We start from the raw sequence: 21,308 nt of genomic DNA, 5'->3' as shown, positions 1-21,308 counted from the left end.
GGACTACAGGTGCCCGCCATAACACCTGGCTAGTTTTTCTATTTTTAGTAGAGATGGGGTCTCACATTAGCTCAGACTGGTCTCGAACTCGTGAGCGCAGGTAATCCACCCACTTCCGCCTCCCAGAGTGCTGGGATTACAGGCATGAGCCACCGTGCCTGGCCTGCTCTTTTGATGATTAGACTTAGAGTATCTCTGCCGTTGGTCTCCCAACTTTTTAATGACATTACTCTATAAGTAAAATTTAAAAAGAGCCTGTCCCCTACCATTCATCTATACTTATAAATTGTATTCATGAACTATTATTCTAATATATTTTTGTACTTTATGAATCACAAAAACAGAGTTTAAAAGAATGAGATAAAATTAAATAGAGATACAAACTCTGATGTTTTCACTCTGTACCCAGAGATCGTTTTATTGATCCTCTGGGAACATGCATCCCATGTTGAGGATCACTAAGCTAAACTTCTGGTATACTATTGAGTGATTTCTGCCCTATCTGTTCATTTCCCTCTTAGGTATTATATAGAGCAACATCTCTTAACTGAATTAATATTCAGAAATATTTTTGATAGGTTTTTTTTTTACTCTTACAAATAGAAAATGATTTGGAAAACTTTTAGGTTTTCTAGGAGATGAAGAATATGCTTTTGAAATACTGTAATGAGTACCTTCATTGCCTTAAAGGAATTTTTTTTTTAAATTTATTAGAGTCGTTATGACTTGAACAAGATTCCCACCATTCTGACAAAGACATTCCAAGCTGAGGGCTGCTTTTCATGCAGAAACCAAAGGGAGATAGAGTCATGTTTTCTGAGCTATTTATTCAACAAACTATTACAATTCTGGGGACATAGAAACAATTGAAAAAGTGGTGTGGATCATAATTTGGCAGAAAAAATATTTATGTTTCCTGGGGTACAAACTGGGACTATGTACTTAATCACAGCCCAGCAAAGCAAATCCTGCTTCTGCTTTGCTTCCTCCCAACGTTCCCCACCTCAGACAGATGCTCAGTGAACCTTGTCGCCATTTCACACATGGGGCTTTCTGCAGGTCAAAGTCGTGGCAGCTAATCTGAATGCAGCGGAGGAGGACCTGGAGGCTTACCAGCGAGAGAAGCAGCAGCGGCTGAACGAACTGCTGGTTGCGATTCCACTCAAGCTGCACCAGGTAATGTGTCCGGATCATCTGCCCTGCCCCCTCTGAGCAGAAGAGTCCTCACACCCAGGCTTTTCCAGAGAAGGGCCCAGGGGTCACTAGTGGGGAGAGTCGTGGTCCTTTGTGGAGAATTCTATCTGAGAATGATACTCAAACTTTTCTTATCCACTGTCACATTGTTATAAAATAGTAATATCAAAACACCAGTTTCTCCCCGTGAATTTATCATGTTGAAAATCCAATTATTGCGGGTTTGGAGAAATGAAGAGTTCTGTCCTAAGAATGGGATGGCCTGGAGGCTGAAGCCTTGGGTCTTACACACTTGTCCCCTTTCACACCATCTTTAGACAGACAGGAAGTAATGACGGGAGAATGATCTTTACTTCATCACTACTGCTAAGGAGGAGGTCAAGACAAAAGGAAAATATTTTCTCTTTTCCCCTCTCTTTGTTTCCACTCTTTACTTGAAGTGCAACTTATAGTAAATAGCAGGAATGTAACAGTGAGAGAAAAGGGTCTTGTATCCTCTTTTTTCGTGCGAAGAAGAGAATCTGTGTTTTTAAAAAATATGCCCTCTTGTGCTTTCTACTATTATCTTACAGTTAGTTTCTTTATCTATTTTATTTTTTGTTCTTGATTTGTTTTGTTTTTACAGATAGAGTATATGGCCTTTGGAGAAATACCTGCTGATCTTTCTGGTACCTTAGTCTTCTCTAACCACTCCTTGGACCGGCTGCAAAAACGGATCATACAACTCCAGGAGGAAAACATCAAGCAACAGAAACTGAACAGAGAATACCGAGAGAGACGTAAACAGCTTGTGCGAGAAAAGAGGGAGATGGCGAAAACTATACACAGTGAGTATTTCACCCCGTGGCCTAACTTGTAATATTTATCGATAAGAGAGGGAAGTATCAAGTGACACGGTCTCCAGCTGCCTCCACAGTCATCAGATCACCTTTCCATCTTTCTACTTCACATTTCTCCTGATACCACGAAAAGATCACTCTCCTAGTTTAAAAGGAGAAGTCCTTTATCGTAGAATCTTTCTCGTTCTATGTGATTAAGATGGAGAATAATATAATAACCCAGGTACCCATTACTCAGCTTAGGAAATAAAACATTGAAGGTATAATTGAAGCCCCTTCTCTTTCTAATACTATTGCACTGGTCCTTCTCCAGGGTTACCCACCAGGTATGTAATGTACACATGCGTATTTCCGCACAATATATAGAACTACCTTGCATGTTTTTAACTGCGATGATACTTATATTATTTAATGGTTCACTTTATTAAACCAAATTTCGAGTTAGCCATGTTGCTACAGATAATTTGCTCACTTTAACTGTATTATTCCGTTGTATGAATGTAAGAGTTTACTTCTTCAGTCTCCTGTTTATGGATATTTCTAATTTTTGGTTAGAAAAGTGTTATAGCAAACCTTCTTGTAAATCTCTCTGTGTGCCCATGTATGAGAAGGTGACTCCCTAGTACTGGGATCTCTGGGATTCAGGAGGATTTGTGCATTTTCAGCTCTCCTGGGTATTGCCAAGTTGCCCCCCCAAAAGCTGTTGGACCAATTTATCCTCCCCCTGGTAGTGTGTGAGAATTACCAGGGATCATATTATCATCAATGCTTGACATTATCACAGTTTAACATTTTTGCTAGTCTGGAAGATGTTAAATGATGTTTCACTGTGGTTTTTATTTACCTTTATTGTCCTTAATGGTTGATGAGGTGCTTTTATTTACCCATTTATTTGTTTCCTTTTCTATAACTAGCCTGTTATATCTTTTGCCTAATTTTCATTTCTATTTTGTATTTGTTTTCTTATTGGTTCTTGGGGAGCTTTAAATATATATATATTTGTGTTCACTAAATGCACTTCAAATCTTTTCTAGTCTGTGGCTTGCCTTTTTACTTTGTCTAGTGTATCTTTTTGGAATACAGATGTTTTAAATCCTAATACAGTAGATTTAATCCATCTGTTTATTTACTGTGTATGCATTTTGTGCACGTGTACTCTCTTGTGCATGCACATGTGTGTGTGTATGTATCTTGTTTAAGAAATCCTTTATTATTTTGAAGTCATAAAGTTTTTTGTTTTTTTTTTTTTTAGAGACAAAGTTTCACTTTGTCACCCCCGGTAGAGTGCTGTGATATCACAGCTCACAGCAACCTTCAGCTCCTGGGCTTAGGCGATTCTCTTGCCTCAGTCTCCCGAGTAGCTGGGACCACAGGTGCCTGCCACAACACTTGGCTATTTTTTGTTGCAGTTTGGCTGGGGCCAGGTTTGACCCCGCTACCCTTGGTATATGGGGCCAGCGCCCTACTCACTGAGCCACAGGTGTCGCCCTAGATTTTTTGATCCAGCAGCTCCACTGGTGGTATTATATCCAAAGGAAATTAAATTAGTAATCAGTAGGTGGAAGAGATATCTGCACTCACATGTTCATTGCAGTGTTATTGACAATCACCCAAATAACTAAGTGCCCATGAACAGACGAATGAATAAAGAAAATGTAACGTATATATACAGTGAAATACTATTCAGCTTTTGAAAAGAAGGAAATTCTGTTATATGGAGCAACATGGATGACCCTGGAGGTTAAGTGAAATAAGCAAGGCATAGAAAGACAAATATAGCATGATTTCAGTTATCTGTAGAATGTAAAAAACTTGAACTCACGGAGAGAATTGAGGTATATAAGATGAATCGTGCAAAGATAATTATCTTTTAAAATAATTCTTATAATATTTGGTAACTGGAGCATATGTGTAATGTAATGTTACAACAAAACCAATCTTGTGACCCTGCCACCTGAATTATTATTATTATTATTATTATTTTTTTTATTGAATGGTAACTATGTACATTAATGCACTTCTGGGGTACAGTGTGGGGTTTTCACATGCAATCCGAAATACTTCCATCAAACTAGTCAACACAGCCTTCATGTCATTTCTGAATTATTAACAATAACATTACCAAAACCATAGCATCTACCTGTAAGCATCTCCCTATCCCACTGTCTGCCCACAACCAGAGAGCCATTATTTCCAATTTTGTATTTAGCATTTCTTTTCTTTAAAAAAATTTTTAACACATTTATATGTATTTCTAGATTAATACATTGCTTTAGAGTTTTATAAAATATTATGTCATATGTAGCCTTTCAAAACATACTTTTTCACTTAATATTATGTTTCTAAGATCAGATGTGGTCTTATATATAGCAGTTCATTTTCACTGTTGTAAAATATAATATCATGTGATTATACTAAAATTTATTCATTCTTCTCCTGACGGTGGGTATGTAGATTGTTTCAGGTTTTTTGCTTTGATAATGCAGCTGTAGAGTTCATATGAGTAATATAAGTACAACAACTAGGTTGTAGGGCATGTATTTATTTAAAAATAATGCCAACTTGTCTTCCAGAATGATTATGCCAATTTACAATCTAATCATCAATACATAAGAGTTCCTTCTGAGCTACATATGTCATTGAAAATATGTCATCTTATTAGGCTTAAAATTCCTGTCAAATGAGAAGGTAGAAAATGGTAAATTATGTTCTTAACTTGCATTTTTAAGCCACTAATTGGGATAAGCACTTTTTGTATATTTTAGAGCTTTTAATATTTTAATTATTTTATAAAATGCCTATTCTTGTTTTTTGCTCAATTTTCTATTGATTTGTTTGCCTTTTAAAAATTGATATGTAGGAATTCATTTTTTGATATTATTCCTTTATTAGTTATGTGTTTTCCAAATGTCTTGTCCTATTTTAGTGTTTTTACTTTTATAGTGGATTTTGATGAACAAAACCAGCCTCGTTTTAATTTGCCAATCTTTTATTTTAGGCTTAGTAATTTTTTTTTTTTTTCTGAGGCAGGGTTTTGTTTCAAAAACCTGGGTAGAGTGCAGTGGCATCATCATAGCTCATGGCAACCTTAAACTCCTGGGCTTAAGCAATCCTCCTGCTTCAGCTTCATGAGTAGCTGGTAGAGGCGCATGCCAGAATGCCTGGTTAATTTTTTCCATTTTTTTGTAGAGGTGGGGCCTTGCTCTTGCTCAGGCTGCTCTTGAACTCCTGGCCTCAACTGATTTTTCCCACCTCAGCCTCCCAAAGTGCTAGGATTACAGGCATGAACTACCATGGTCAGCCCCAAGGCTTTATTATTTTTTAAGTTGTGGTAAACTATATGTAACACAATATTTACCATTTTAACCATTTGTAAGTTGACGGTTCAATGGCATCAAATATATTCGCGTTGTTGTGTCACCATCACTATATCATCTTCTGAACTTCTTTCCTCTTCCCAAACTGAACTCCATACCCATTAAACAACAACTCCCCATTTCCCTCTTCCCCCGACTCCTGGAAACCAGCATTCTTTCTACTTTCTGTGCCTTTAAACTTCACTACTTTAAGAACCTCGGCTGGCTTATTTTATTTAGCATAGTGTTTCCCAGGTTCATCCATGTTAGCATGTGTCAGAATTTTCTTCCTTTTAAAGGCCCAATAATATTCCATTATGCATGCAGTATATGCTACGTTTTGTTTTTATACATTCATTTATTAATGGACACTTGGATTGCTTCCATCTTTCAACTACTGTGAAAAGTGCTGCTATGGACATGGGTGTACAAATATCTATTCTCTTCTTCCAGTTGTTTTGGGTATAAAGCCTGAAGTGGGCTTGCTGGACCATAAGGCTTAGAAGTGATGGGTAACACTTGTTGCTTTTCGTCATTCCTAGACCCCATGGGGAAGGACAGGAGGGTCTAGAACACGGGGGTTGGAAGGAGTAGGTTCTTTCCGTTCCAGGGAGGGAACAGCTCATGGCCAGGGGAAGGTGGGCGGTGAGTGTTGCAGAAGCTAGTGTCCTAGTGAGGGAGAAGGACATTCTCTGTCCTATTCTATGAGGCTGCCATGGGAGAGGGGTACCCTCTTATTTGAGGCTTATTGAAGGGATTCCAGATTCTTACTGAGAGGGGCCCAGCAGGCAGCCATAGGCTAATGTATGAATAATTTATTCACTTCATTTGCATTACTGATTACTAGGGCCGCCACATTGTACCAGTCCCTGGTGTACTACTCACATAGGGTAGAAAGTAAATGACCCCAGCCTGGATTGTGCAAAGTGGAAGCCACGATAATTACACTATTAGACTTTAATCGTAACAGTTTCTCCGAATGCACATTTCTGTACTGTAACAGAATTGCCAGCCTGACAACATAGTGAGATCCCAGTGCTACAAAAATAGAAAAAATAGCCTAGCATGGTGGCATCTGCCTGTAGTCCCAGTTGCTTAGGAGGCTGAGGCAGGAGCGTCTCTGGAGTCCAGGAGTTTGAGGTTGCTGTGAGCTGTGATGCCACTACTGCAGTCCAGCTTAGGGAATAGAGCAAGGCCTTGTCAGTAAAAAACGAGAGAGAGAGAGAGAGAAAGGAAGAAAAGAATTGTATCATCCTTTTACAACTTAGGGCCTTCAAACTTCACTTAGGGGATAGTCTGGTGACTGAGAAAGTCTTGTAACAAGACTATATTTTCTTGGAAAGCTTGAGCTCCATAAGAGGAATTTTCTTTTGGTGTTCTGGTGTTTTCACATTGGAGAAAGACGATGAATGAAAGTGAAAGATACTGCACGTAATAGGGAGGTAACTGTTAAGAAGAAAAGTTTTAAATGGACTGAGAAAGAAAGTGCTGAGGTCCATGGGAGGTAGGGGAGGGCTCCCTGGGAAGGTGACCTACTTGGTCACATGGGCTTCTTTAGCTGTGTCTCCAGCCTCACAGCTTTCAGAAGAACTCTCTGGGGAAGAGCAGTCTAGACAGAGGGGGCTGAGATGGGGGTGAGTCTGGCATCTCTGCAAAGCCGAGTGGGCAGTGTGTCTGCAGCAGAGCAGGTCAGCAGGAGAGGTGTGGGCAGGAGAGGAGATGGGACAGAGGTGAGCAGGTGAGCAGGAGAGGTGTGGCAGGAGAGGAGGTGGGAGAGAGGTGAGCAGGTGAGCAGGAGAGGAGGTGGGAGAGAGGTGAGCAGGAGAGGAGGTGGGAGAGATACCAGGGTAGGCAGGCAGACCATGCAAGGCCTCAGCACCCCTGTAAAAATTTTACTTTTATTTGGAGTAAGACAGAAACTTCTATGAAGTGCCGGCTCTGTTCTTAACACTAGGTTAGATGCTATAAAGCCCAATAATTTAAAAAAATTTTAAAGTTCATAATCTAGTTGGCGCCTGCTCTCAGTCCAAGGAGGGCAGATCTGAGTGTGTGAGCCAGTTGGGAAAAATAAGTCTGTTTTACACAGGACTTTGAAGGTGGAAAGACAGTACTGAAATGGGCATTTTAAGTGAGGAAAGCATCAGGCAAAAAGTCACAGAGGAAAAATCAGCTGGTAACATAAAGCCTTTTACTGTCTTGCAAAAGCTGTTCCTCAGAATTTCATATTATTGACTATTCTTTTAATAATAATGGGAGCCGTGACAGAACTGAGGACAGTGACTGTCTTCTTTTAGAAATGGAAGAAACAGTCACTCAACTAATGATCAGCAAGTTCGGCCGAGTGATAGACCTAGAAGCCCTTCAGACGCTTTCTGTGAATGTAACACTAGAAGAACTGAAGATTAAAAAACTTCGGAAGGAGCTGGTGAATGCGAAGGAAATGAAGATGTGGGAGGTAAGGAGGCGAGAACAGGTGATCTTCTTTGGTGGAAATCCGGGTGGAAGCAAGAAATCCTGGTGAGCACCCGTGCAGCTGGAGCTGGGTCGGGGGTCCATTCAGCTCCTCGGATCTGAGGCCCATCTTGGCTTCGCTACTGTTCAAGCAGCTGGAGGGACTTGTTCATCTTGGGGTAAAAGCACTGGCTCTGGGTTTTGGGATTCAGGTTTCATGTAAATATGATGGAAGATAGATGAAAGATGATAGAGAGATTCCACCTTGAGACCTACATTAAGGTACAAATGCTATGACAGTGTTCAAAATGTATCTGCTATCTTCTGAGAATTCTAACTGTTATTATTGTATAGCTTTTGCATGCTGTTCCAATTCGGAAATTACAAATCACCTCTAAGTAGTAGATTTTATAACAATGCATAGACTATTTGGCTGGTTGCATCGTAGAAGCTGTTAATGCCTACATATTGTCCCTGGGCCATGAGATGAGAGTGTCCTGGCGCCAGCCTGATTCAGGGAGAGGAGCTCTTACAAAGATTCAGTAAGTGCACAAATCATTATGACCTCTCCAGTCTCCTGTCTTATCCCATCAGCAGATGGGGTAAGAAGAGAGTTTCCTAGTGCTATATTAACATCTTTGTTAATCCAAGATTTACTACTATACTTTGAAGAAGTGAATTATTTGTGTTCATCTTAATGGAACTGGTCCCTATCAGCGGAGTACTGGAGATAATCTGTGCAATCTAAAATAATTTGTTGGAGCCACAAGAAAACAAAAGAAAGCTAGTATACAGGTGTGTGGCTATTCAAGTCGTCTACCTTGAGGATCCCGGGCCAAAACAGGAGAAAGAGCAGTAGATGAAAGTATGCCACTTAAATCACCATGCTATCTTTCAAGTAATGAGTGCCACCAAACAATCTGTATATTAGTTTCATTCCTCAACCAAAGAGCAATGTCTGTGTCTGCTTTCTTTCTACCTACAAATATACTGAGTATACTTACATTCCTCTTCTCTTTTAATCTAAGCAGACCCAATGCAGTTGTTTCCGCCTGCCTCTTCCTAGTGGCTTCTGATGGTATTTCAGTATGTGCACATTGTTCCGTTTGCATGATAATTTTGAACCAATCTGGACACTCAGTTTTTTCTATCTCCTCACTTATTCACTTAACCTATTTTATGCCTTCCTGCCCTGGTAGGAAAAGATTGCTCATGTGCGATGGGAACTGATGACGAAGACAAAAGAACACACGAAAAAGCTTCATCAGATGAATGATTTATGTATTGAAAAGAAGAAACTTGATTCTCGGTTGAACACACTACAAAACCAGCAGGTGTGTTCCTTTTCTTCAGAACCTTTTTCAGAATTGAGGAAGTTCTAAATAGGTATCTATTTACAGGAATGTCAAGGGCTGACATTTAAATAAACCTTGACCTTGGACAATGTCTAGGCCACCTGGGGCCCTGAGGACATTGAGTTAGTGTTAGCCACATTACAATGGGTTGGAGGCACTAGCTTTATTGAGTGCCTTTGGGTACCAGGAACTTATATAAGTACAATCTATAGAGTTTGCCTTGGTTCTGGAGAGTGGCATTATTTTGTTATAAATAATAACACCAGTATATTCCCTGAGTTTGGTGTCAAACATCCATTTCCAACGTCTGTTTATTTCATTTGACCTAAAGTGGGCATCTCAAATTGTGGGATCTTCCATGTTGTCTTATTTAAATGTTTATTACTTTATGTGAGTTCCAACTTGCTGTAATATAATATTTAGTTAGTCTAACATAGTACTTACTACATAGTTGTAATGAATAATATTTAGTAAGTGTTTGCCTGGTTCAAGCCTTGTCTTCTAGGAACCTAACACCTATATGGTATAAACTATATGCCATACTTACAATACTTACATATTATTTGCAAAAATGCTAGTAGTTTCTCTTGGCCTTCTTTGCTTTCTATTTTTTTTAAGCACCCTGGAAATTCTAAGTCAGGTGTTCTCAGAGTATGGTTCTCTGAAGAACAGCTTCAACATCACCTGAGAACTTGCTTGAAATGGAAATTTTGGGGCCCCACCCCAGATCTACAGTATCACATGCCCTGGGGGAGGGTCCCTGTGATCTACATTAACAAACCTTCTAGGTGATTATTATTTTTTTTTTGAGACAGAGTCTCACTTTGTCGATTTTGGTAGAGTGCCATGGTGTCATAATTCACAGCAACCTAAACTCTTGGGCTCAAGCTATCCTCTTGCCTCAGCCTCCCACGTAGCTGCGAATATAGGCGCCTGCCACAGTGCCTGGCTCTTTATAGAGACGGGTCTCACTCTTGCTCAGGCTGGTCTCGAACTCTTGAACTCAGAAAGTCTACTCACCTCGGCCTCCCAAAGTGCTAGGATTATAGGCATGAGCCACCACACCTGGCCCTCTTCCAGGTGATTTTGATGAATGCTAGACTTTAAAAATCCCTGGCCTAAGCAAAAGTCCCAAAGTAAGAAAGAATACTATTTATTCTGTGGAGAGTGAATAAGAGGATTTGGGAGGTTTACAATCGGAAATTAGCTATAAAGGGAAGGCAAAAATTTGAATATCAAGGGCCTCTTACTCACTGGAGTGGAGAATAGAAGCAGTAAGGTTAATCCTTAAACAAAATCTTCACAGACTAAGCAGCCAGCAAACATTTGTTGACTTGATGTGTTTTCATCAGTCCAGATGCATTAATTAGAGAGGAAAGAGCTTGGAGGCAGGAGATTAGCTGAATGGGAAAGGAAATTACTAGTATATGTTTCTTTATACGGTATATCTTTACATGGTAATCCTTACATATAGCGTCTCTTTACATAGGATATCTCATTTAATCCCCAAAATACTACTTTCAAAAGATGAGAAAAGTTAAGTAACTTGCTCAAGCTTTCAGAGCAAATGCATGGAGAAAGTTTTGAAACCCAGGTCTGTCTGCCTCCAAAGCTGACTCCATTGTTCTTTACAATGATCAAGGTGTGAACCGGGAATTAGCTGGTAAAAACAAAAAATTAAGTGTCAAAAAATATTTCAAAGTAAGAATAGCCAAAATTTGATTGAATATGGTGAGGAGAGTGAGGGGAAACTAAAGGTGACTTCAAAGTGACTAGTAGAATGAGGTGGCTTGAGCGGGTGTACCAGGCATACTTTTAGCTACGAGGAACCAAAAGCGCCGCTAAGAGTAGCTTAAACAAATAGAAGTCCTTTTTCTCACTTGACAAGGAATCTGGAAGGAGATGACTGCAGGTTTGGGCCCAGTGGGTCCCTGAGGTCAGGGCCAGTATCTCTGCTTCTCTCAGTGGACACTTCAGTGTCTCAAGATGGCCACTTTAGCTCTTTCACACCATGTGCTAACCTCTTCTGCCCCTTTAATTAAGAGTACAAAAATTTTCTATTATGTCTACCTGGCTACCCCTAGTCAAAAGAGAAAATGGGTAGGATTAGTGTTTAAAATCCACAGCCTCTAAAATAAAGGTGAGCAAGGAAGAAGAGACAGAAGGGTATTGAGTAACCCTTAGGTTACCTCAATGGCCAGTTCATATACCTCTCTGAGTCTGGCGTCCCTATTTGTACAACTGGAGTAACACCTCGCTCGAGCTGTAGGGACCAGATGAGAGAGCAGTGTAGAGCACCTTGCTGAGTGGGCACTGGGTAAGTGTCCTGTCCTACCTGTAGAGATGTGTTCCTGCATTACACCTCATTGAACATCTCCTGTGTAAGAAGCCCTAGGGCTGTACTGGGGGCACTGCTGAGAGTTGCATGGGGCCCTATCTTGAAAAGGGCACAGCATCTAGCGGGAATGACAGCTAAGCACAGACACCTAAGCATATGAAATTGCCATTCTTTAAGGCAATTAACTTTAATTTTCATATGGTTCAATTTTATAATCAATAATGTAGACTTAGGACAGGTTTTGACAGAACAGAGAAGAGGAAATTCTAACCTAGTCCACAGTCAACCTAGCGCGTGACTTCCTAAAAGTGATTTCTGAAGTGTCAGCAGGAGTTGGCTGGAGAGGTAAAGAACCCAGATGGGGAAACACAGATTTCTTTCTAGGAACCAAAATATGGGCTGCATAGAAAAATGAAGACATACCTTCTCTTTTCTGATTTCAGTAATGAGCCCCCTAGGTAAGGAAGGACTGAGAGCTAAGTTAAAGTGCTGTTTTTTCAAAGGGGACCTGCAGTTGAAGAATTGTTAATGAACACACATTTTCACGGTGAGATTAGATTAAGGAGCAGTAGCTATTTAAATTGATTATTAGGCTGGCACTTCTAACAGATGAACAGTAAAGAAGAGGGAATTTTTCACATGCCAAACGATGCCTAAGCATTTTCTTTCAACAGGGCAATGCCTTCCAGGGCCCTCGGAAAGCAGATGTTGAGGCAATGGAGAAGGTCACCGAACTGATCCAAGCCCAGGCACAAAGGATTTCAGCCTTAAAGGAGGAGATTACAGTTTTACGTAAGAAAGGTGGCCTTATCCTCCCGCCCATTCAGTCCTCACAAGTGAATGAGATAAAGCCCACCGACCTTTGAGTTTGCTGTTTTCTCAAGCCCACCCAAGATTTCCTACATAATGCACTGGAAGTTCTGTTTCCTTGTCACCTGCAACAATCCTATTATTTTAAGGTGAACTTATCCCAAAGTCTAAAAACAGTTTGAGTCATGGAGTTTTAATAATTTATCTCAAGTTTATCTTAGAACTGAATGAAACACTCAATTTCTAATTATTATTGAACTGAACCATTTTAGATGTTTGAGACCTCCTCGATTGAATGTGAAGTCTTAGAAGACTGTGTCTCACAACTGTAAGAAAGTATCTGTAATATGTTTTGTTTTAGGAAGATTTGATTTTCAGGTATTCAGAATTTTTAGCCATTGGCAAGAAAAACTATCATTCAACAATCCTTTTCTTGATTCTTGAATATTTAGAAAATAAGCATTGATGTTATGAAGTATTCCCTAAGAGAGTGCAAGAAAAAAAGACAAATTATTTTGTTAACAGTATCTTAGAAATGCAAATTCAAGTTTTGGCATAGTTGACTTCATCAAGCCGTTACCTGAAGGGCTCAGGATTCAGAAAATGTAGGCAGACATGGCAGGGCAGCTTGCTAGAGTTTGCTCTGGGGTGGCTTTTGCAGACTCCTCAGTTCTGAGTGGAGCAGAGGAGTGTGATTTGCAAAACAGTCAATGCGGAGGCTTTTCTCTGAAGATTTTTTTGCAACTCCATCAGAATTACAATGATTCCCTATGGTTTCTCATGTCCTGTGCCATTTCCCCCCCCAGGTTTTACTTGGGTCATTTGCTGGTTTTGATATAGATCAGGAAGCAATGAAATAGATTTACCTCTCTCTGAGAGATCATCTCTGACACCCCCTTTTGATTCTGCATAATATTTTAAGCTAATTTAAGAGTACCCTTTTAGTTTGGGGGGTAAGTGCTTATTGAAATTCATGACTGTAACCCCTGAAGAAGGATCTCACTGACACTTGGAGTCCTGTTAGTAATACAGCATAGTACTTTAGATAAAGAGCTCTTTGGGTCTGTGTGAATAAGCGACTCTACTGAGAGGTCCCAGGGTAGGTTGGTCGCTGAGAAGGGAAGGAGAAGAAGGCAGCACTGTGTAACTGTAAACAGCAACTCAGCAACGCCAGTCTTCCTGACCTGCCCCCCTTCCTTCGTTCCTATGATTGGCTAAGGTAAATACACACATTTATCTAATTTAATGTGTCTCTGAAGTGCTTTTTCTCCCCCAGGACTTCTGAGGGTGGGGGGAGCTAAAGCCTTTCTGTGTTGTCAGGATTCCCATGCTGTGCAGAAAGCAGATGTTTTACCTATCGCTTCAATAGAACAGTTACCAAAATTCACTTTGGCAACTACCTTCGATCATCAAGGAGACAAAAAAAAGTGAGGCTTTTTAAAAGCCAGTGGGCTAGAAGGCAAATTAAAGTTGGGAGCTGCTGGATTAACAGAGCAAAGATTGAGAACATCATCAGCCCTGCTCCAAGAGATGACCTCTGTGCCCTCAAGGCCAGGTTGTGTCTGAAATCACAGTTATCTTATTCTCTTCCCTACTCTGCTTTAATTTTAGAACATATTTTTAAAATTCTGCTTTCCATTTTGGAAAATCATGTTACATTTCCATGAGTGTTTCCATTTAGCTGTTTGATGGGAAAAGGATGCAGAAGTCAGGGAAGAGCCTGTGCTATATTCATCCTGACCAGCAGAGGGTGCACTTGTCCTAAAGGGCTAGAGTCTGACTCCCTGACTTGCCAACTCCACCTCTCCAGGAACGTGATACAAAAATCTTTGTGATTAGAAGACAGGGTCTGGCATGACTTAAGACATCAAGCATCTCAGTGGCATTTCATCTGTATCCCAACATTACTGAAATCTAGAAAATACAGCCCACCTTGGACCCTCCTCCCACTCCCCAAATCAAAGTGTTTTAAGTATCTCATTGCAAGCTTTTGTCTCCATCTAGTTCCAGTTCTGCATATAAAAATTCTAGAAGTTCAATTTTTAAAACAATCTGTGGTTGATCCTTTGGTTGGACAACAGTAAGTAAATGTTGGTTTTAAACTGGTGAGTCAACTACTCTGGCAATGTTGATGCATCTTTGGAAAGAGGGAAAATGAACTTATCATGCACAATATGTTAGTGTGTAACACGGCGCTCAACTAAAAGGTATTTTGGAGACAATATTGATCTTCAACACACACACCCCTACGAAAAGCTTAGTTTCATTCCTTCAGAATGATCAAGGCTTTACCTCAAGTCCAGTTGGTAAGAGACCTATGAATCTGCCTCTCCTCACCTGTTGTATAACATCTCCCCCTTGGACTAAACAGTTACACTGCATTCTGTATTAATCAAAAAACGATTGACATTCAATGTTTAAAAAGGGGAAAAAAATCTGCTACCTCTTCCAGATCTCATCTCATGAAGAATCTAAAAATATTACAAGCAGCTAAGCATTTTCTTCAAATACGCAAAGGCTGAATTCTCACATCCAAAGAAAATGCTGACTCATATATGACTAAGGTGAAGGTTACAGGGAAGGCTAAACATTTATTTAGAAGTTACAGTGTTTGTTTTTACAGAGATATGCTGCCACAGATTATTGATTCTGGAAGGTTTGTTAATGCTTATAGTGCTATACACATCTTAGTCTGTTCTCATGGGCCTCTTAAGAAAATGCTTCCCCTGGTCCCAGTGCCAGCCATCTTCATGGGCTCTCCAGGCTGTGATACCATGACCTCTCCCTGGAGGTCACCATGAGCTTCTCAGAGGGCCTCCTGCAGCCCCCCCCGGGCGTTGCAGAGATTCCTGGTGGGAGTCTGTGTTCTGGACAGTCTGTGTTACACTTTCCTGCTTGACTCCTGTTAATGTGGCTTCTTTGTTTTCCCTCTCGTCCCTCAACAGGGAGGATTCCTTATGTCTCTCCAGAATTATAAAAACATATACATTTATTTACAAGTGCATAAATATATAAATATGGCTATAATAGAAAAATAAATACCAATTTTCTCTGTCTCTTAAAAAAACAAACAATATATAGTCTTTCTGAGATACTGGCTCCTGCCTAAACTATAGGAGGTGGTGTTTCAAAGGACACATGTATCGGTGGGCTTGGAGACAGCCGTGTCCCGGGTTCCTGTCTTACGTAGGCCCCTGTGGGGTGCTGGGCACACCAGTCTCCTTTACCCACTTGGCAGGAGTCAGGACTGTCCACCTCTTCAACTGGTACAAGGGTCAAGCAGCATGGGGGCCCTGAGGGGAAGAGAGAGGGGGAAGCATTAAAATCCAGACTGACCAAGGCAGTAACACTGAGTGGTACTGGGTCCATCTCCATTTGCGATGGGAACTGGTTATATTGTCCCTGAATGAGGGACAGAATCCTACAAGTATGAGAAGGGCGTTTATGCCCCCTTCAAGGTCTCTCCCTGACATGGGAGAAGACTCAAACTCTCAGCCCACACCCCAGCTGCACATGAAGTTACTGGAGCCTATGAAATGCAGAAGGAAAGGTTGCCTTTTCTGGACTCGGACTGGTTATAACCATTCACAATTCATTCACCCCAGATTGACAGGGTCCAGTTTTAATGATGATGCGTCTTGCTCTAGGTCTTTTAGAGTTTGATCTCCCAGAGACAGGGTTCAGGATCTGCATGTGAATGGACGTGCACACCAGGGAGGCTAATAAATATTAACCAATCCTCTAAACCAGCTTCCAACCACCACTTCCAACCACCATCCACCGCTTTCCGACCCATAGAGGAAGATAGTGGGAAGAAGGTGGCAGGAATGGCCCTAAGCTCCACAGAGAAAAAGTTCTGTGGAAGCACAGAGAGTTTCGATGGTGATGTCTGTAAGAACTTGGCTTCTTAAAATGATTGACACAAATGTATTCCTTAATTAAGAGACAAGCCCCAACAGAACAAGGTATTTGGGAGTGATTAGAGAATGCAATGGTGTGATGAGATGCAAAAGGAATTTGTGAATGGCCCTGTAATGCAGAGACAAGAGGGCTTCTTTCTCTGGAATGGAGACATGTCTTTATTCTCAGCCCCTGAGGACCACAGCTTATAATGTTGGAGTAGGACCCACTGGGCACACCCCACAGACTTCCTGGGCCTTCAGCAGTGGAGCAGAGTGGCAAGCTACCTTCCATGCCCATCCTTCCCACATAAAGCCCTTGAAAACTTTTATCTCCCTCACCTCCGAGTCAATCCTGGGCAGTGAAAGCCCACTCATGTCATCCTCAGCCTGTTCAATTTCTCCACCCCACCATGGCACTGACCTTGGTGAAAAGAGGGTCCCCATGTTGCTTCCAGCCCTGGACACTCCGAGGCACTCCTCATGCCTGACTGGTCTACTGCAGCAGCCAGTTCCTGAACGTGGCAGCAGTCTTGGTGCCGCTGGAGCAGCTGGTGAGTTGAGTCATCAGGCAGTGTATACAGGAAAGAGCCCTTGTCTGGGCTAGACTCAGGAGCCCTGCATTGCACAAGACCAGACAGGGAGTGAGGCAGGGCAGAGGGGGCCTGTCCCCCCACACCTCTGCTGGTGGCTTCGAGGGTAGCAAGGCTTAGAGGGGCCTTTGAGCATAAAGGGTGCCACACCATCATTCCCCCGGATCATTCTTGTCCATTTCTATCTTACTCAACGTGGCAGGATGTGAGCAAAGTCAGTTGTATGTGGGTGTTTCTGCCCTGCCTAAGGAGGGAAGGATTCTAAGAGGCTGACCCATGCCCTCAAGCAGAAACGTCATCAGAATTGCAAACAAAACAGCTATGCATTAGGGTAATGGCCCGGTGACAGCAAGGTCATCAGATTTGGGGCCCCCCAGTGAAGCACTGCTCCTCGGCTCTTAGGGACTGCCTTGGATTTGAGGAGCTGAGGGAAAGTCAGGCTTGGGAGTGAAAGGCACGGTGGGGAGGGGCCGCTTCACCTGGTGATCTGATGACTCTGGGGGTCATATCCATTGCCAAGAATGGTCTGCCTCAGCAAGCTGCTGGTGTCACTCTGCTGCTCAAAAGGAAGAGTAACAGAAAGGTCATGTCAGGGACTCCAGGTTTGTTCATCACCAGGCTTATCTCTTCTTAACCCAAGAAAGCCTAACCCTGAAGCCCAAGGCAAGAGGCAAGAAGAGGATGCCCCAGGGGGCTGCTAGCCAGTCCCTCCTTGGTGTCCCACACCTGCTGCCCCCAAACCCAGGAGCACATTACCTGCTGAAGTTCCCCGGGGCAGTGCTGCTGGGGTCTCAGGCCTGGACAGCCCATAGCCGCTGCAGGGCAGCCCCTATTGACGGGTACCCCACTGGTGCAGGCCCGTCCACTGACACTGCTGAGGTAGGGCTGTCTGCTGGCCTGGTGGCCTGGGAGTCCTCCCAATGGCACCATAGTGTATTGGCAGGAGGAGGGTGGGAGTACGCTTCGAGGAAAACTCAGGTCTGTTGTATGTTCTGGAAGACAGAGGACAGGCATGAGTAGGCCAAGGTAGCCTGGGCAGCTTGGAAAAGCCCCACAATGACCTCAGGAAACACCTGACCACACAGGTTAAAGGACACAGGCAGGGAGCTGACATTGCCCAAGGGAAGGAGAACGTTTTCTCTGAGAATGTCCTTCCTGTTAGCCACTTCTAATATCCTAACATCTGGACTCTTCTTCTGCAGGGAGGAGAGGGGAGGAGAGACAGGGGCAAGGACTGGAAGGAAGGAGGTGGTGAGTGAAGAAAAGGAGCAATATTTGGATGAGGCCAGTTGGCCACATGTGCTGCCATTTGATGCCCATTTTGTGACTAAAAGTCCAATTAGCCCAGGATATGGGGAAAGCCGAGGGCAGCCAATTTTAAGTATGAACATGAGGTCAGAGAAGCAGCTCCTGACACTAGAGGAAGATGGAGCTGAATGAGTATCCAGCTCCAGAGAGGCAGAGAGGGCAGTTATCTCCACTTCTTCCTGCTCCCCTCAGTTGAGGTTGGTGAGCTGGGGGGCAGGGGGCAGCCACTAGTGTGCTTTGGGGCACCCGGGGGCTTGAGTTCCCATGGACACTGCCCTGGGCCAAGGCCTCCTGGGTGGACTGGAGGCATTTCTCTCCCTCCTGGCCTCCTGCCCCTTGGTATGGAGAAGGGTCATTCACTCACTTTGCTTAGCCCAGGCCCTCCACAAGCAGAAGGGGATAAAGGTGACAATGATGAGGACGATGGAGCCCAAGACAACACCGACAATCAGGTAGGGCAGGTCGCTAGAGCGTGCCACCATGGCACCAGCACCCACCGGCCGTTCTATGGTTTCAGGAGGTGGCGGCTGTGGGGAAGCCAGAGTTGGGGGTGGGAGGCGACCAGGCTGACCAGAAGACTTCCGAGCTGTAATTGTGGACAAAACTCACTTCAGCATCTTTTTCTTTGACATTTCCTTCACAGCAAATAGAGGGGAAAATATCCTCATTTCTCGGGTGTAGGAAACAAAGTCAAACTCCTGAGATAGGGTGGCAAACATCTTATCTGAACAGTGGCCACACTCAGCACAATGTCGGCATCTAATGTGAAACGTGGTTACACTGAGGGGACCTGACCTTGTATTTCACAATATGACCTGAGATGTTTGTGAGACAAGCATGAGAGCTGAACTGGGTTCTTTGGGCAGAATTGGTATAGGGTTTTCTGAAAGAATAACTGATAAACTTTGGGAAGAAAATATTTGAAATACATGAAACCAGCAAAAGACCGTGTGTGGAGGAATTGAGCCCCCAAATTTGCTACTCCTGGGAAGGTTGAGAGAGGTGAAGTCCGGGGTATTAGCTTGGGTCACAGAGCAAGGAGATGGGTATTCTGGGACTGACTAGGACTAACAGTATCCATGAGACACCAATTCAAAGGTGAAGAGTCAGGACTGGCAGGTCCTCGTTCAGGCTTTGCTGTTGTGGGGTATGGCTGACAATGCTGACTCTCTTGCCCACTTCTCCCCGACTTTCTGGTCTCCCTACTGCCTCTCTGCTGCTGCTTTTCACATGTCTCCTTCCCTGCTCTCTGCCTCTCTCGATGCTGGGAGACCTTCCTGGCTCCTCTGGGTCTGTACCCTGTGTGACCTTGCCTTGTCCACAGCTTCCACCTGTATCCCAAACTCTCCCGAGTCAGTCTCCCACTGGGACCCTCCCCAGCTGCAGGAGACCTGCTGCTTCTCAGACACTTTGTCTCACAGTCTCAGTAAGTCACTAAGCCCCCAGGTGCTCTGCCCTTGTTCCTTCCTTCGGAAACCTGCTTCTTTGCCTGCCTGTTCTGTTTCAGTGAGTGACACCATCACCTGTGTAGTACTTCAAGCCAGAGACCACAGTCTCCCTTAACTCCTTCCACTCTCCCCAGCCCCAGCCTCAAGCAGGCCCAGTCCTGCCCTGCTTGGGTCTCCTCAGAACAGAGACCCAAGCCCAGCCCTTCTCTTTCCTGTAACTTCAGGGCCCAGCTCTCTCCTCTCAGCATGTCCCTCTCACAGCAGCCAGCGACCATCACATGCAAATTTAATGAGGACCCTCCTGCACCTCCCAGCCTGGTGTGCTTAGTGCTCACCACTGTGTCCGGCTCTTCCCTGATACTGTCTCCCCTCCTCTCCTTCCTGGTGCCAGACACACCAACTATCTGGGGCTGTGTCTAGGCAGGGCTTGTCCCCCAGACCACTCCCTCCTCATTCCCGCAGAGTCAAGCCTCCCAGAAGTCCAGTGCAGAGGCTTTCTGAGGCCTCCATCCTTTCCTCTGGAGCAGCTCTGTACAGGCCCATACAGGGTGCTGGCGGGACACCTCTCTGTGCTTAGTTGTAGGTGGCACAGAGGACAGCACATGTGCACAGTCAGTCTCTGCTGAGTGACTGTAAGCAATGTGAGCTAGGGGACGGGAGGAAGGCTGTTGCCTCAATGTCTCCATTCCCGCTACTTGTGATCTGATTGTGTTCTTTGCAATATAAGAAATATTTGTCACTTTCAGTAACTGCAAAATAGAGATAATGCTATCTGCCCACTTGACCAGTGAGCAAATATTAACAAATAATGTGAAAATTATGTGCATATGTTTAACATGTTTTTGTGCAGAGAAAGGGGGCCTATGGTGAGGCAAACCTGGTTCAAAGTGTGACCTCTCCCCTAACTGGCTGCATGGCTTTGGCCCAGGAATATAGTTTCCTTATGCTCAATCCCCTTGCCATCTCAAGGAGCTGCAGTTAAACCAACCAGTGGAAATAGCAAGAAGGGAGAGGAGAGCCAAAGAGAGTCACCTTTGGTCTCACAGATCATCACGTTGCTGAACTCGCTCTCTCCGCCTTCATTGAAGCACTGCATCTTAATGTCATAGGAGGTCTCTGGCTGCAGGTGGCTGATGGAGTGCCAGTACCTATCTCCTGGGAAAGAGAGTGAGAGAGAGAGTCATGTGTGATGACTGAGTCATGTATATGTCATCTGCTTGGCCATGATCTCACAGTCAGACTCAGACAGGACTGTGGCTGTGTGGGACGGTGCCACTGACTGGCACAGGGGTGATCTGTGGAGGAGCCCCGGAGGAGGTGTTCCTTGTGTCCCATCACCACGGGAACGAAAGGTGTGATTGGTGAAGTGGCAGCCCCCAGGGTGTTACAGACACATCAATGATACAAAGCGTGGCTGCTTCGTGTTACACCAGACCCGAGCTTCATGCTGCACCAGATTTCGTCAACACCCAGACCCCCGTGCCGGTGGAGGAAACCGTATCACATAGAAGTGTTTCTCACCTTCCACCATATCCTTCTTGTAGTCACTATCATTGTCACTGTCTGTGGGTCGGTAATAGATATAAAAGCCATGGATTGGGGTGTTGTTGTTACTTGCTGGGATGTACTACAGGGACGGAGAAGAGACAAGTTGACAATGGAACAGAGCAGTCATCATGAGCAGAATCAATGACGTGTGGAGAACAGCCCCATCTAG

At 43.5% G+C, this 21,308-nt stretch overlaps 2 protein-coding genes across 3 annotated transcripts in view; one reads left to right on the top strand and one right to left on the bottom strand.

The window, feature by feature from the left end:
• Nucleotides 1-12,399, top strand: part of CFAP44 (cilia and flagella associated protein 44) — an 89,465-nt gene extending 77,066 nt beyond the window's left edge. Inside the window, exons 30-34 of the mRNA XM_003797700.1 lie at nt 1,060-1,176; nt 1,820-2,021; nt 7,684-7,844; nt 9,040-9,174; nt 12,208-12,399. Of these exons, the coding sequence (XP_003797748.1) occupies nt 1,060-1,176; nt 1,820-2,021; nt 7,684-7,844; nt 9,040-9,174; nt 12,208-12,399 (807 nt within the window). The remainder of the gene's footprint in view (nt 1-1,059; nt 1,177-1,819; nt 2,022-7,683; nt 7,845-9,039; nt 9,175-12,207) is intronic.
• A 3,005-nt stretch (nt 12,400-15,404) lies between these two features.
• BOC (BOC cell adhesion associated, oncogene regulated) overlaps nt 15,405-21,308 on the bottom strand; it is a 37,696-nt gene continuing 31,792 nt past the window's right edge. For both annotated transcript variants that reach the window (XM_012810050.2, XM_003797699.3), the window contains exons 12-18: nt 21,113-21,218; nt 20,624-20,746; nt 18,508-18,729; nt 17,592-17,827; nt 17,315-17,391; nt 16,667-16,860; nt 15,405-15,636 (exon numbers count right to left, since the gene is read on the bottom strand). In XM_012810050.2, coding sequence (XP_012665504.1) covers nt 15,449-15,636; nt 16,667-16,860; nt 17,315-17,391; nt 17,592-17,827; nt 18,508-18,729; nt 20,624-20,746; nt 21,113-21,218 — 1,146 coding nt within the window. In that variant the 3' untranslated portion in view covers nt 15,405-15,448. The remainder of the gene's footprint in view (nt 15,637-16,666; nt 16,861-17,314; nt 17,392-17,591; nt 17,828-18,507; nt 18,730-20,623; nt 20,747-21,112; nt 21,219-21,308) is intronic.

Source organism: Otolemur garnettii, unplaced genomic scaffold, assembly GCF_000181295.1.
Source record: "Otolemur garnettii isolate 467f Iridium unplaced genomic scaffold, OtoGar3 scaffold00122, whole genome shotgun sequence".
Lineage (NCBI taxonomy): Eukaryota > Metazoa > Chordata > Mammalia > Primates > Galagidae > Otolemur > Otolemur garnettii.
Note: the sequence above shows the minus strand (reverse complement) of the source record. Positions and strands in the feature narration are given on the sequence as shown.